The 15737-nt window shown below is 38.5% G+C and overlaps 2 protein-coding genes across 5 annotated transcripts; both read right to left on the bottom strand.

The window, feature by feature from the left end:
- Positions 411–12654, bottom strand: LOC104770118 (putative disease resistance protein At4g11170). 4 transcript variants are annotated; one of them, XM_010494478.2, is made up of 5 exons: positions 5959–6088; positions 4135–5397; positions 2718–3804; positions 2321–2626; positions 411–2229 (listed from the first exon to the last, which is right to left on the bottom strand). In XM_010494478.2, the coding sequence occupies exons 2-5, from the start codon at positions 4614–4616 to the stop codon at positions 1279–1281; spliced, it is 2826 nt and encodes a 941-aa protein (XP_010492780.1). In that variant the 5' UTR covers positions 4617–5397; positions 5959–6088; the 3' UTR covers positions 411–1278. The 4 variants fall into 4 exon arrangements, with proteins under 4 accessions (XP_010492780.1, XP_010492778.1, XP_010492782.1 ...); XM_010494476.2 differs by having other exon boundaries at positions 5506–6088; XM_010494480.2 differs by lacking the exons at positions 4135–5397; positions 5959–6088 and adding an exon at positions 10920–12653.
- Positions 12727–14833, bottom strand: LOC104770119 (probable disease resistance protein RPP1). Its single transcript, XM_010494481.2, has 3 exons — positions 14829–14833; positions 13822–14301; positions 12727–13743 (listed from the first exon to the last, which is right to left on the bottom strand). The coding sequence occupies exons 1-3, from the start codon at positions 14831–14833 to the stop codon at positions 12738–12740; spliced, it is 1491 nt and encodes a 496-aa protein (XP_010492783.2). The 3' UTR covers positions 12727–12737.

Below are 15737 nucleotides of genomic sequence, written 5' to 3' on the forward strand. Positions count from 1 at the left end.
ATTCGTATTTTGTCTATCAACATCATAGTATTCATCGAGGGACATTTACGTCTTTTCAAGTTAAGGTTGTGACATTGTAGAAAAGAAAAGAAAAAAGTGGCATTTTGACTAAAAAAGTTACTGTTCATGGCAATTTTATTAATTAACTCATGTTCTAAGGTTCGAACTTACGGTGGACCAACTACAATGATATAGCCCTTGGTTGAAGTTTACTTTCAACTTTTCAACTCCGTACTGCAATAATGTGAAAACTCATGAATAAAACATTGAGTTTATAAAACACCTGAGACTATAGTCTATACCTCTATAAAAATCCACTAATGAACTAGCATAAACTTAATACCAATGAAGAAGACACCAAATTACAACAATCCATTATGTCTGCAATGCGTTACCACGTCCACAACCAATATCGTTTTAGAACACTAACACAAATCTGTTTTTTTTTTTTCCTTGAGTTAAAAAAAAAAAAAAAACAACATCAGTTTTTCTCAACCCTTTAATATTTGGTTAATCAGTAATAGATGAGTGAATCCATTGAAAGAAACAGGAGCTTGATTATTAGCACCGCCAGTGTTTGCTGTTCAAATTAGAATCAGAAAGAATATCCATACCTAACATCAATGTGATGGTATCTTCAGAGTTCTACTCATCATCAAATCCTCAGATTCTTGCTTGTTCTCTCAAGTCCTTCTGCAACACTTGACCATTCTCGTTTCTTGCTTCTACTTGACTCTCCAACGTTGTTGTTGTTGCCTTCATTGTCCTCGAGTGGAAGAGACGATAGCTCAGGGTGAGCTTTCGAGTCATACTCACAGGAACAAGGCTTTAAGAGTTTTACACCACACCCCAGTATTTTGGGTGTTACAGTTTCTGGATAGTTTTTCTTCTCCAAGCATTTGAACTCAAAACGCATTTTTCTTTCAGGGATGTTGTCTTCCTCCAGCGTGAAATAAGAGTTGAGTACAAACATATGGTTTCCACGAAGCTGACAATGTGCATATATCTCTGGCCATTTATACACAGTGATAAAGCGTCTGCCTCTGACGTAACAAGATATTTGGAAATTACTATAAGGCACAGCATCAACCTCATCTCTCCGGTGGAGCACAACGCAAGCCTTAAATCTCAACGATCCATATGACTTCCTCCGGTTTAAATGAATGGTTAGAGAACTTCTTCTAGCTTGATGAGGAAAGTAGTCGGGAACGTTACTACGAGGTAGGACCGCATATCCGCAAGCCCATTTCTCAATGATTAGTTTACGCGCTTGTTGGTCTAGGTTCCAACAGTTAATGAACTTGAGAATGAGCTTTGGGTCATGAGATGAGCCATAGGGGGTGACAAACTTTCAAGAGACGCACAATTATCTGCGTGCAGTTCTGACAGAGAGCCCGGAAGCTCTGGCAGCCATCGTAGATCAATGCAGTTTGTAAGGTCAAGGTAATGAACCTGCCGTACAACATGATGTGTAATACTCTCAAAATCATTCCCAAGCAAACTCAAGTGTAAAGGGAAATCGTGAGTCTCCTCAGACGTAAATGTAGGTAAGCTGTTCTTGTCAATGTAGTCCAATGTCAAATCGAACTCATGCCACAAGTAGAAGCTCTGGAAGATTTCTGCTGGGAAGGATTTTACATTCATGCAGCCTGTAAACTGAAGTAACTGGAGCATTCGTAACTCACAAATTCTTGGCGAGATCTTACGCAGCTTCACACAATATGACATCGTTAACTGTGTGAGCCTATAGAGATCCGAGATCCACGGAGGAACTTCTCGTATTCCTGTTGAATCCAAATGTAACTCAGAGACCGTGTGCGGAACAAGTGGAAACTCTGTAACGTTTTCACAACCAGTCAAATCCAATGAATGAAGAAAATCCCAAAGGTTAAGAGATGGAGACACTTGTGGTATCATGGTAAAGGACACATTAAGATGTTCAATGTCACTAGAAATCTCTGGAAAATCTTTGAGTTTTGGGCAGTAGCTAACGTTGAGGTAGCTTAGAGACTCCAAAGCGTAGTTTGCTGGAAGAGGCTCTAAATTTCTGCAGGCTTGAAGGTCTAAGAAATCCAACATAGTAAGTGTCCAGATAGAGGGAGGAAGCTTCAGCAAACTGTGGCAATCCCTCATATCCAAATGCTCCAAATTTACTGCTTCTGAAAGATTAGGAAGTTCTTCCAAGCTCGTAGAGCCACTCAATTCCATCTTTTTTAGGCTTCTATGCATCTGAAACCAAATCCAGGGAACAAATTACAAAATTGTTGTTATTTGGAATAAACTCATATCATTCACAGGTGAAGCTTGTCAAGAAACTTACTGGGACTCCTTCCCAAAGCTTCTTTAGTTTGCTCTCTTTCATCTTGATTTCAATGAGACATTCTGGACGTAAGGGAAAAGACAAACTTTTCATAGGACATGATTCCCAGTGAAGTAACTTGAGTTTACGAGGTAGAGGCAAACAGTCCAACTCTTCATGTAAATGCAGTGTGGCCTTGTCGGACCACCATTGTTTATAGAATCTTATAAATTGGAGATTGTCCATCCCTCTAAAGGCTTTCTCCTCTAGGAACAACTCGCGGCTTTCAGACATGTTTAATGATATGCCTAAGACACTTCCTGTACCCTGAAAAAAATATGTCATGACGTAAATTATAATAATTTGATATGCCTATGTGAATGAGATGATGTATTTATATTTACACATATTTACTTACAGTGCCATCAGAAAGAACATCACGAATCTCCTCAGATTCTAAAAGGAACTGACGTTTCCCAGGCTCATCAGCATTTTTTTCTCGTGCGATTCCTCTTCCCATTTGTTGTAGCAAATGGTGCATCATGATATGTTTGCCACTTGATATAGACAAAAGCGCTCTTTCGACAAGAACACCAAGTCCATATTTAACGTCAATAATGCTATTTTCAAGAAGCTGAATCACCCGACCCTCTTCTTCACCATTGAATAAACACACGATATGGAGAAATATAGTTTTACATATATCACCATCACCTAAGCTATCGTAGCCGACTCTTAATATCTTAGAAACGTCACCATGAAGATTGGCTTTTAGGTGACGCAGTTCATGTGCCCACTCAACTTTGCTTTTACGTCGTAGTGAAGAGCCTAAAACACATAGTCCTAATGGAAGATGATTAGTGACTTGTGTAACTCCAACTGCAAGCTCCATGAATCCTTCCGGAGGAGAATCTTGTTTGAAAGCGGATCGAGAAAAGATTTGCAGAGCTTCATTGCCAGATGGAAACTTCACCTCATATATATGCTCGATATCATGTCTCTTGAAAAGGTCTTTGTTTTCAGTGGTCACGATGATCCTACTTCCAGCGCCAAACCACATAAGTTCATTTGCTACAGCTTCTAGTTGCTCTAGTTTATCAACATCATCAAGAACAATAAACACTTTCCAGGAGTTTAGCCTCTCCTTTGCCACACCTAAATGATTTATCCTCATATCCTTGAGGTTGAGGATTTTAGAAAGAAAATATTCTTGCAACTGCAACTTAGAGCTGTAGTTTCCTTTGACATTCTCCATAAAAACACTGAGCTGAAAGTCGCTGGAAACTAGATCGTATAACGCTTTAGCAATTGTGGTTTTCCCAATTCCTGCAGGACCCCAAATCCCTACGACTCTCACTTCATTAGATTCCATGCATAACAAAGAATTCATCTTTGCTATATGAGGTTCCATTCCAACTAAATGATCAAATTCCCTCGACGGTGTGGAGTTCAACATGTTAGTAACGTCTGTAGCAATTTTTAACATCATAGCAGCTTCGCTATCCCTGCCAGGAGAAAAATCATTTCTTTATCAAACTTGGAACAAGAGTTTGATACACATACAGAGAAATTAATTAGGAGTAAAAGATTTTAACTTTTAACCTTAGAACAACTATGTCTTTTCTTATATAATTTCGAAATTCACACAGGATTATAAGCTGTATCATCCTATGTGACAGATATTGTAGATAGCTATTGCCTATCAACAACACATTCAATCAACATTCATGCAAATATTTCCTAAAAATTCAAGATAGCAAATGAAGAAGTCTCATAATACTAACAAAACTGATCCACAAGGAAGATGAAACACTAGTGGAGAGAAGAATACTAACCAATTATGTGAATGCTGGCCGCTTATGTTGGCAACATCAGTCAAAGCTTGCCTCCATTTCTGCTTCTGCTCCTCTGTTTTCCCCACACAAGTTCTCTCGAAAACCTCCCCAAAATCTCCATGTTGTCTTCTTACATCAGATGGATTCATTTCGTAGAAAATTGGCATCACCTTTAGACCTGTAGTGGTTCTACATTCCATAATCTCCAACAACTCGTCTAAACACCAACTTGAAGAAGCGTAGTTCCTCGTGAGGATGACGATCCCAATCCTCGATGCTCTTATAGCTTGTACAACCTCAGGGGCGATGGACTCGGTCCTCCTGATTTGATTATCTACAAACGTGTTGATTCCTTTGCGATTAAATTCACCGAGCAAGTGGCTGAGAAAGTTTCGACGGACATCTTGACCACTGAAGCTTGGAAAGACATCGTATCTCCGTTGACTAGGGGACAATGAAGAAGAAGACGAAGAAGCAGACATGATGGATGATGATACCTAAGCACGAGGCCTAGACAATCCAAAAGCCTAAACCAAAGTCTAGCTTCTTTCAACTAAGATCCGAAAAAAAATAACTACGAAGAGAATTTCATTGTAACCAAATCAGCCCGGAGAAACCATGGTACTCATCTTCTGTTTATATTATTGAGTGAAGAATCTTGTTAAAAGTCAAACCCTTCATCTCCATTATTTCCTGAAGATTTCCACAAGCTGGTTGACTTGAGATTATTTATACCAAGTCTCGTCTTGGAAGGTATCACGAAACTTCTGAAAAGTCAAACTCTTAAGAAACATGAAGCTGATCATAAAAAACTCAGATGTTACAGGGAAATGGTAAAGTGGATTTAACTGTATTAAAATGAAATATTCGTTAAAATATGTCATCAGCCATGACGATTAGTTCAACAAGTTCAGAGAATTGGTCAGAACAGAACACAACCATAGTTATGTGTTTATAACTTTATATAATCTCAAACATACCTTCAATGGTCAAAAACACAAAAAAAATTCCAAATCTATATGACTATGTTCCAAATCCATTCTCAACCAAACCAAGGCCTAAAATGACTGAAGCAACTGATAAATTATAAAGTAGCAGAGCAGCTAACAAAAAAAAAAGGAAAAAGCAGAGCAACCACCTTTTTCATGTCAATCTATGGATAAACTCATCTTGCTATGTTAGTCTGTCCCATGAATGTGGACTAAGCTAACCCATTAGAATTTTAAGGTGAAACCCATGGGGGTAAAACACCATAAAAGCTCCCTGCCGAGTATCAAAACAAAGAAAAGGAGATTCTTAAAAATCCTAGCTCACGCAGATAAATGTCTAATACCATTTACTAGAGAGTAGTAGAGACTAAAACCAACTTACCCATTTCAAATGGTTCAACAGGTTTTATCAACAACAAAAGAACAACTTTGTCACTCCATGTTAAAAAAAGAAAAATAGGATAGAGAAAGCAAATCACACCTTTGTTTTCCACTAAACAGCACATCTCAAAACGAGGGTCTCACTATCGTGTAATAATGAGTTGAACCAATAATATCTATAAACGATAAACTTGAACCTTATCTGACTATATCTGAACCCCTTGATGCCAAGATTTTAAACCAAAGAGATGCACTCTAATTTTAGTAAGCTCAAGTATTCACAATCATCTGAAATTCAATATCGTCGACAAAAAAAAAAAAAAGCTCAAAAATTCACAACTCAAACCTACAATCAGACATCACCTAACGAATCGCACATGAATAGAGAGAAAAAATAAAAATTAAATCGAAGCACGATAACATAATTATATATGAAATCGATGGAAGCCATTACCCATCACAAACCAAACCCTGGTTGAAATTTTTCAAGCAGAAGAACAAAAGTGCTTAATAGAAAAAAAAATCGAATTTGTTTTTTTTTTTGGCGAAAAAAAGGTCGAACTAAGCTATGTTCCTTTAATTACAGTATTACCCTTTGACTGGGTTATACTTTAAAGAAACCAAAGTACCAAATTACAGTATTACCCTTCGAATGTACTAAATAGTGTATCATGAGTTTTCCTTGACGTATCAACAAGGGTTTGTATCCCTTTCTCCACGTCCCAGTCCCTCTCCGAAAGCGAGACTATAGCCTCGTTCACGTTCTTACCCCAAAGTCTAGAATCTCTTAACGAACCAAGTATCAGTTTATGTCTGTTATCCAAACCATCGTATGCGAAATCAATAGCTTTCTCAATATCGGTATCGTTGTCAACAAAATTTCAACTGACCCTAAGCCCAATCCTCTCCGTAGCGGATGTATGCTTTTTCGCTTTATATAAACACCGACATTTAAAAAGGGTTGTGCATGATGATGCTCTCTTAAAAGTCAGTTCTCTGTTTAACCTCTTTCTTGTGCTGAGCTGATAGATAACATGATAGTTTTCTGCATAACCTTTGAAAAGCCTTGTCGAATTATGTCTGAATATTGGAGATCTCAAGTGTCTGCATAAGATTCTATTTTGTTGAGTCGAGACAACCAGACATCTTCGCTATTCTGCATGTTGATGAGGGTAAGGAACTCGATCATTGCATCTGCCTGTAGTAACTGGAAGGATCGAACAACACGTTACTTAGCCTGCTCTGTTCTGCAAGTGGTGGTCTATACTATTTGGCATGAACGAAAAGCATGGGGAACTTCCGAAGCCGGCTGCACACCTCATCCACGTTATCGACAAACAGATGAGAGACCAACTCCTTGCTATTGGCCTCCTGGGGGATCGGCGTTTCGACAACGGTCTCATCACTTGGCTAGAGACAAGTTATTGATCTCCTCTTCTAATCTGATTTCTATGTAAGACCATCAAAAACTCAAAGCCTTGAAGCACCAGTTGTACAAACGTATTTTTATTTTTGAATATAATTTAACATTGCATTAAAAAAAAAAAGATGAGGGTAAGGAATTTATTAAGGCTTGTCTAAAAGTAATCCAAAGATTGCTTAAACTCTATTATCTTGTCGGTCCAAGACAACATGATGTAAAAATTTTATCGTATGAACTGGTGGGTGAATGCATGTAATGAAGATTGTTGGATGATGCTCAAGACTAACAGATTGACATAAACTCTATATCGTCTTGATTGAAGAAGTTAATGGACCAAATTAGAGTCACAAATAACATCAATTTTAAAGATATATATACACACATGAAGAGTAAATGTTGGTTACTTCAGATTTTTTCCCCAATCTTTCTCAGTTAGTAATTCTCCGATACTTGCTTGTCCTCTCTAGTCCCTCTACAACACTACACCGCTCTCGTTTATTGCTTCCCCTTGTCTCTGCAACGCTGTTGTTGTTGCATTCAACTTCCTCCTCGAGCGAAGTAGTTGACAGCTCAGGGTGAGCGTCTGAGTCATATCCACAGGAACAAGGCTCCAAGAGTTGTACACCACATCCCAATATATTGGAGAATATGGTGTCTGGATATTCTTTCATTCCCAAGCATCTGAAATCAAAAAGCATCTCACTTTTGGGGATGTTGTCTTCCTCCAGCGTGAAATATGAGTTGAGTATAAACAGATGGTTCTCCAAAAGCCGATCCTCTGAATCATCCACATCTATCTCTGGCCATTTATACACGGTAGTGGAATGTCTGCCTCTCACGTAGCATGATATTTGGAAACGACGAAACGTCCCATCATCGAACTCATCTCGTGGGGGGAGAACAACACAAGCCTTGAATCTCAAGGATCCATATGAGTTCCCCTGGCTAAAAGGGATGGTTAGAGAACTTCTTCTAGCTTGGTGAGTAAAGTAGTCGGGCATTTCACTACCAGGTAGGACCGCATATCCACAAGCCCATTGCTGGATGACTAGTTTACGTGATTCTTGATCCAGTTCTGAGCAGTTGATGAACTTGAGAATGAGCTTTGGATCGTGAGATGAACGAGAAGACTGAGATAACCTTTCAAGAGAAACACAATTATCCGCGTACAATTGTGACAGCGAGCCAGGAAGCTCTGGCAGCGACTCAAGTTCTCTGCAGTCTCTGATATGAAGGAATTTTACCTGCTGAACGACGGAATCTGGAATACTGACGAAGTCATTCTCACTCATATACAACCTTAAGGGGAAATCTTCAGTCTTCTCAGGAGTATAAGTAGGCAAACTGTTCTCGCCAATGTTGGCCAATGTTAACTCCAACTCATGCCATATACAGAAGCTCTGGAAGATTTCTGCAGGGAATTCCCTTACATTGTAGCAGCCTTTAAAATTAAGTGACCTGAGTTGTCCTAGCTCACAAATGTTTGGCGAGATCTCTCGTAGCTCCGTGCAAAATGCCATCGACAACTCTTTCAGCCCATAGAGATCCGAGATCCATGGAGGAATTTCTTTAATTCCTGACAGGTGCAGATGTAACTTAGAGACAGTATACGGCACACGTGGAAATTCTGTAACGTTTCCACAACCAATCATTTCCAACGTACGAAGGCAACTCCAATGCTCTACTGATGGAGGCACTGCTGGTATCGGGGTAAAGGACACACTGAGTTTTTTAATTTCACTAGAAATCTCTGGGAAAGCTACATTTTTTGAGCATTCACCAATGTTGAGGTAACTTAGAGAATCTAATGCATAGTTTGCAGGAAGAGGCTCTAAATTTCTGCAGCCGTAAAGGTGTAAGAAAGTTAACCGACTAAGTTTCCAGATAGAGGAAGGAAGCTTGACCAAACTGTGGCAATTCTGCATATCCAAATGCTCCAAATTTAATGCTTCTGAAAGGTCAGGAAGTTCTTCCAGACTAGTGGAGCCACTCAATTCTATCTTTTTTAGACTTCTTAGCATCTGAAAGCAAATCCAGGGAACAAATGTCAGAACTGTTGTTTATTTGGAACAAAATCATATAATGCAGATGAAGCTTGTCAGGAAACTTACTGGGACTCCTTCCCAGAGCTTCTTCAAGTTACTCCATTTCATGTTGATTTCAATGAGACATTCCGGACGAAACCGAAAAGACATATGTTTCATAGGACATCCCTCCCAATGAAGTAATTTAAGTTTACGAGGTAGAGGTAAACAATCCAAACCTTCATGTAAATGCACTCTGGCCTTATCGGACCATAGTTTATAGAATCTTAGAATTTGGAGATTATGCATCCCACTGAAGGCTCTCTCACCAAGGAACAACAACTCCCGGATTTCAGACATGTTGAAAGATATGCCTAAAACACTTTCTGTACCCTGCAAGAAACACCCAGGAAATGAAATAAACAAATTGACTAATTACAATGAAAGATATGCCTACAACACTTTCTGTAGACTTGAGATATTGACAAAGCTATGAATGTTATATATAGACTTACAGTGTTATCAGAAAGAACATCATAAATCTCCTGGGCATCTATAAGGAATTGACGTTTCCCAGGCTCATGAGCAGATTGTCTACGAACAATTTCTCTGCCCATTTGTCGTAGCAAATGGTGCATCGTGATACGTTTGTTACTCGATATATTAATAAGAGCTCTATCGACAAGGACACCAAGTCCATATTTAATGTCAAGAGTGCTGTTTTCAAGAAGCTGAATCGCCCGATCCTCTCCTTCACCATCGAATAAGCATGCAATATGGAGAAACATGGTTTTATATTTATCATCATCACCTAAGCTATCGTAGCCGACTCTTAGTACCTTCTCAATGTCACCATGAAGACTAGATTTTAGGCTAGGCAGTTCACGTGTCCACTCACATTTGCTTTTACCTCGCAATGATGAGCCTAGAACACAAAGTCCTAATGGAAGACGATTAGTGACTTCTGTAACTCCAACTGCAAGCTCCATGAATCCCTCTGGCGGATAATCTTGTTTGAAGGCGGATCGAGAAAAGATTTGCAGAGCTTCATTGCCAGACGGAAAACTCACCTCATAAATATGGTTGATACCATGCCCCTTAAAAAGGTCTTTGTGCTCAGTGGTCACAATAATCCTACTTCCAGCACCAAACCACCGAGGTTCATTTGCTAAAGCTTCTAGTTGCTCAAGTTTGTCGACATCATCAAGAACGATAAACACTTTTTGAGAGTTTAGCCTCTCCTCTGCCACACCTAAATGATTTATCCTCATGTCCTTGAGGTTGAGCATTTCCGAAAGAAATTGTTCCTGCAACTGCAATTTCGAGCTGTAGCTATCATTTCTGTTATAATTTCCTTTAACATTCTCCATAAAAACACTAAGTTGAAAGTCGCCAGACAGTCGGCCGTATAAAGCTCTAGCAATTGTGGTTTTACCAATTCCTGCAGGACCCCAAATCCCAACGACCCTCACCTCATTAGATTCCATACATAACAAAGAATTCATCTTTGCTATATGAGCTTCCATTCCAACTAAATGATCGAAATCCCTCGACGGTGTGAAGTTCAATATGTTAGTAATATCTGTGGCAATTTTTAAAATCATAGCAGCTTCGCTATCCCTGCCAGGAGAAATATCATTTCATTATCAAACTGGAATAAGAATTTGATACACATACAGAGAAATGAGTTCACAATATCATTTCTTTATCAAACTGGAATGAGAATTTGATACACGTACAAAGATCAGGAAAGCTTTAACTTTTTACCTCAGAACAACTATGTTCTTCCTTGGACGATTTTTGATATGCACACAAAAAAACATAAGCAGTATCATCCTATGTATATCTAGATTTCTATTGTTTAACAACACAATCAACAAAAACTTCAAGCATGTTTTTCCCAAAATTCACTCACGACTAAGAAAACTGATCCACATGAAAGATGAAACACAAGTGGAGAGGACTAACCAATTATTTGAATGCTCGCCGCCTATGTTAGCAACATCAGTCAAAGCTTGCCTCCATTTCTGCTTATGTTCCTCTGTCTTCCCCACACAATTTCTCTCGAAAGCCTCCCCAAAATCTCCATGTTGTCTTCTTACATCCGATGGATTCATTTCGTAGAAAATTGGCATCACCTTTAGACCTGTAGTAGTTCTGCATTCCATAATCTCCAACAACTCGTCTAAACACCAACGTGAAGAAGCGTAGTTCTTCGTGAGGATGACGATGCCAATCCTCGATGCCCTTATAGCTTGTACAAGCTCAGGGCCGATGGACTCGGTCCTCCTGATTTGATTATCTACAAATGTGTTGATTCCTTTGCGATTAAATTCACCGAGCAAGTGGCTGAGAAAGTTTCGACGAACATCTTGACCACTGAAGCTTGGAAAGACGTCGTAGCTCCGTTGACTAGGGGCCAATAAAGAAGAAGACGAAGAAGCAGACATGATGGATGATGATACCTAAGCACGAGGCCCAGAGATTTTTAAAAGCCTAAACCAAAGTCTAGCTTCTTTCAACTAAAATCAGCAAAAAAGCTTTGTAAGAGAATTTAATTGTAACCAAATCAGCACAGAGAAACCATGGCACTCATCTTCTCTTTATATCATTGAGTGAAGAATCTTGTTAAAAGTCAAAACCTTCATCTCCACTATTTCCTGGGGATTTCCACAAGCTGGTTGACTTGAGATTATTTATACCAAGTCTCGTCTTGGAAGGTATCACGAAACTTCTGAAATGTCAAACTCTTGAGAAACATGAAGCTACTCACAAAAAAAAAAAAAACTCGATCTTACAGATAAATGGAATGTAAAGATAAACTAAAGTAGATTTAATTGTTTAAAAATGAAATATTCGTTAAAGGTGTCATCAGCCAAGACGGCTAGTTCAACAAGTTCATAGAATTGGTCAGAATAAAAAACACAACCATAGCTATGTGTTTCTATAATCTCAAGGGGAATTAAACATGGTCAAAAATACAAAAAACTATATCTACATGACTCTAGAATTGCTCCTATTGTCAACCAAACCAAGACTTAAAATGACTGAAGCAACTGATAAGTTATTAAATAGCAGAGCAGCTAAGAAACAGAAAAAAGGCAGAGCAACCACCTTTTCTCATGTCAATCTATGGATAAACTCATCTTGCTCTGTCAGTCTGTCTCTTAACAGGTTAAGAACATGAATGTGGACTAAGTAAGGCTAACCCATTAGAGTTTAAGGTGAAACCCATGAGGGTAAAACACAATATAGAGCAAATCACACCTTTGTTTTCCACTAAACAGCACAATTCGAAATGAGTTTAACCAATAATATCTATAAACAACACACTAGAACCTTATCTGACTATATCTGAACAAAGAGATGTATTGGTTATCTGACTCATCTTGGTGCCGAGATTTTTTTAACCAAAGAGATGCATTCTATAGCAAAACCCTAATTTTAGTAAGCTCAGGTATTCACAATTATATGAAATTCAATATCGTCGAAAAAACAAAATGCTCAAGAATTCACAACTCAAACCCTACAATCAGAATCAGACATAGAGACAAAAATGAATATAGAAATTGAAGCACGATAACATAATTATAGAAGAAATCGATGGAATCCAAATCCTTGAAGAAGCCATTACCCATCACAAACCAAACCCCTGGTTGAAATTTTCCGAACAGAAGAACAAAGCGCTTAATAGAAAAATCGAATTTGTTTTTTTTTTTGCGAAAAGAAAATCGAATTAATTTATGTTCCTTTAAATTACAGTAGTACCCTTTGACTCGGTGATACTTAAAGAAACCAAAGTAACCTTTTACACATGGCATGTACCAAATAGTGCATCATGAGTTCTCCTTCCTCAGATATAGAGATGAGAGACGTATCAACAAGGGTTTGAATCCCTTTCTCCACGTTCCAGTCCCTCTCCGAAAGCGAGACTATGGCCTCGTTCACGTTCTTTCCCCATAGTCTAGACTCTCTTAACGAACCAAATATCAGTTTATGTCTCTTATCCAAACCATCGTAAGCGAATCTAATAGCTTTCTCAATATCGGTATCGTTGTTAACATAGGTTTTAAATTTAGCCGGTGCCATGTTCCACTCTTCTTTGCTCTTTCCACGTAAAGCCGAGCCTAAGATCTTAAGACCAAGTGGAAAAGGAGCAATAAGGTTTGCTACTTCAACAGCTTGCTCCGAGTAACCTCTTGGTGGAGAGCTTTGCCCAAACGCAGAGTATGAGAATATCTGTAGAGCCTCTTCGCTTGATGGATACGTAACTTTGTATATCTGCTCGATTTCGTTATTCTTCAACGTAGATAAAATCTCATTCGTCACGATCACCTTGCTTCCAAAACTAAGACGCTGAATCAGATTCCGCAAACCTTGTAGCTCCACTGAACTGACAGGGTTAAGAACGAGAAGGACTCTCTGGTGCATTAACCTATCGTGCGCCTCTTTTTTGTTAGCTATCTTCTTGTCTCTATGGTCTAACATTCCAGACAGCAACTCGTGTTGCAATCCCGTTGTGTTAGAGCCAGTCTTCCAAGCTGGCTCTCTAAAAAACTTGAGTTGGAAGTAACTTGAAACTTGGCTGTATAAAGCTCTAGCTATGGTCGTCTTGCCAATACCAGCAGGACCCCAGATCCCCACAATCTTCACCTCGTCGGATTCTAAACATATCTTCGATTTCATCTTTGCTACGTGAGCTTCAATTCCAACTAAATGATCAAAATCCGTTGATGGCATCTCGTTAGAAACATCCATGACGATCTTCGATATCATCTCAGCCTCACTAGCCCTAAATATACATTACATATATAAAGTTATAACACTACTAATACATGGGTTTGCATTGTATGAAAGTTTGGAACATTACCATGAAACAGAGTGTTCTCCAGCAATAACTGAAACCTGAGTCAAAGCTTGTGTCCATCTCTGTTTCTCTTCCTCTGTTTTCCCATAACAATTTTCCTCAAACGCTTTTCCGAAATCTCCAGTCTGCTTTCTCACATCAGAAGGCTCCACGTTGTAGAAAATAGTCATCACAGTTCGTCCTAAGGAAGCTCTGCAGTCCATGATCAGCTGCAACTCGTTTAGACACCAGCTCGAAGAAGCGTAGTTCTTAGATAGTATCACGATAGAGACCCTTGATTCTCTGATAGCTCTTACAAGCTCAGAGTTGATTGACTCGCTCCTCATGATCCCATTATCTATGAACGTTTTGATTCCCTTATTTTTCAACCCTTCAAGAAAGTGGCTGAGAAAAGTTCTACGGACATCTTGACCAGAGAAGCTTGGGAAGACATCGTACCTGTATAGACGAGATGATGAAGAAGAAGAAGAAGAAGAAGAAGAAGAAGAAGAAGAAGAAGAAGAAGAAGAATCCATTCCTATGGAAAACACTTTCTTTTTGGGTACAGTGATGAGTCTGATGACCGAGGACTTGTTCTTTTAGTTATGCAAGTGGGTTCCAAATAACTATGTATTTAAGAATTAGTTTATATTTTACGTGGTTTACACGTTTTCTAAGACAGAGGCTGACGTTTCTACAATACAAAATTGCACGTCAAAATCTTGCAAGAATGGAGACAATTTTGAATTTGACTACTATCATTTTTAGCCAATGATCTTGCGACATAAATAGGCATCCTTATGGTATGGTATGGAGAGAAAAAAGCATTCACTTGGACTGCGTCTCTCAGTGTTCATGTTCATCTGAAGCATTTACTCGATCTCTGCTGCTTTCAACTCCCTCCAAAAAGTCCTAAGCTCCTAATGAGATTGATAATGATCTCTGGTACCTAAAAAAAGCTAGCTGCATTCTTGAAGCCTAAAAAAGAAACCACTTTCATAAAATTTTGCAAATAATAAATTAATTAGCACGGCATTTTACTACTAGAATCTTAGTATACAGAACCAACTTGCTTTGAACATCGTTTTCAGTATTAGACTCCACTACCACGAGTCGTGAAGACTGAAGGCAATCATGGAAGACTCAGTTATGCTCAATTAAATGGGGTTTAATAAAAGGGAATTACAGCTCCTCTGTTCCTGGATTCAGTTGCTTATGAATTATGTAAGCCTGATAGACCTTTATAAACAAAAACGGGTTTCTTGAACCAAAAGTGTGTAACTCAAGCGTATTCAAGGAAAGGTATAAACTTCTTTATTAGTCAAAACTGGTGACGATACCTCGTATACTAATTTTGCGTTATCGGTTGTGTATCACTGAGAATATGTGTAATCTAGACTAAGTTAAGAAATCTTAGATACAGTTGGTGATGGATGAATATGTTTATCCTCTGTTTTTGGACTCATCAATGCTCTGTTTTTTTGGTCTCGTTCCATGCTAGTTTCTTTTATTTAAGCAACCCTTCACATCAAGACTTCCGAGATCTCTTGTTTTAAACTGAGACCAAACTGACTGAGACAACATGTCATCCAAACTTATGTAAGTGCGCAGAGCGTGTAAACACGTAGAAGATTAACTAATCGTAGGTGTGGTCTTATATTATTATTTAGAACCTATACCCATATGCATAGGGGGAAAAAACAAGTCTAGTTAAAAAGTCTTGAATAGTTTTATTGGTAGTCAAACTCATCAGCATTATACAAAACCTATATTCTTAATAGGAGTGACAGGTCCAAACTCGATGTTGGGGAATTAAAAAAAATACTCCCTCCGTTTTAAAATATAAGATGCTTTGGAGAAGTTTATTGTTTCATAATATATGATGTTTTCAAATTTCAATTCAACTTTTAGCTTAGTTTAGTACTTTATATTATGCAGTA

This window comes from Camelina sativa, chromosome 20 (genome assembly GCF_000633955.1).
Source record: "Camelina sativa cultivar DH55 chromosome 20, Cs, whole genome shotgun sequence".
NCBI classification, from domain to species: Eukaryota; Viridiplantae; Streptophyta; class Magnoliopsida; order Brassicales; family Brassicaceae; genus Camelina; species Camelina sativa.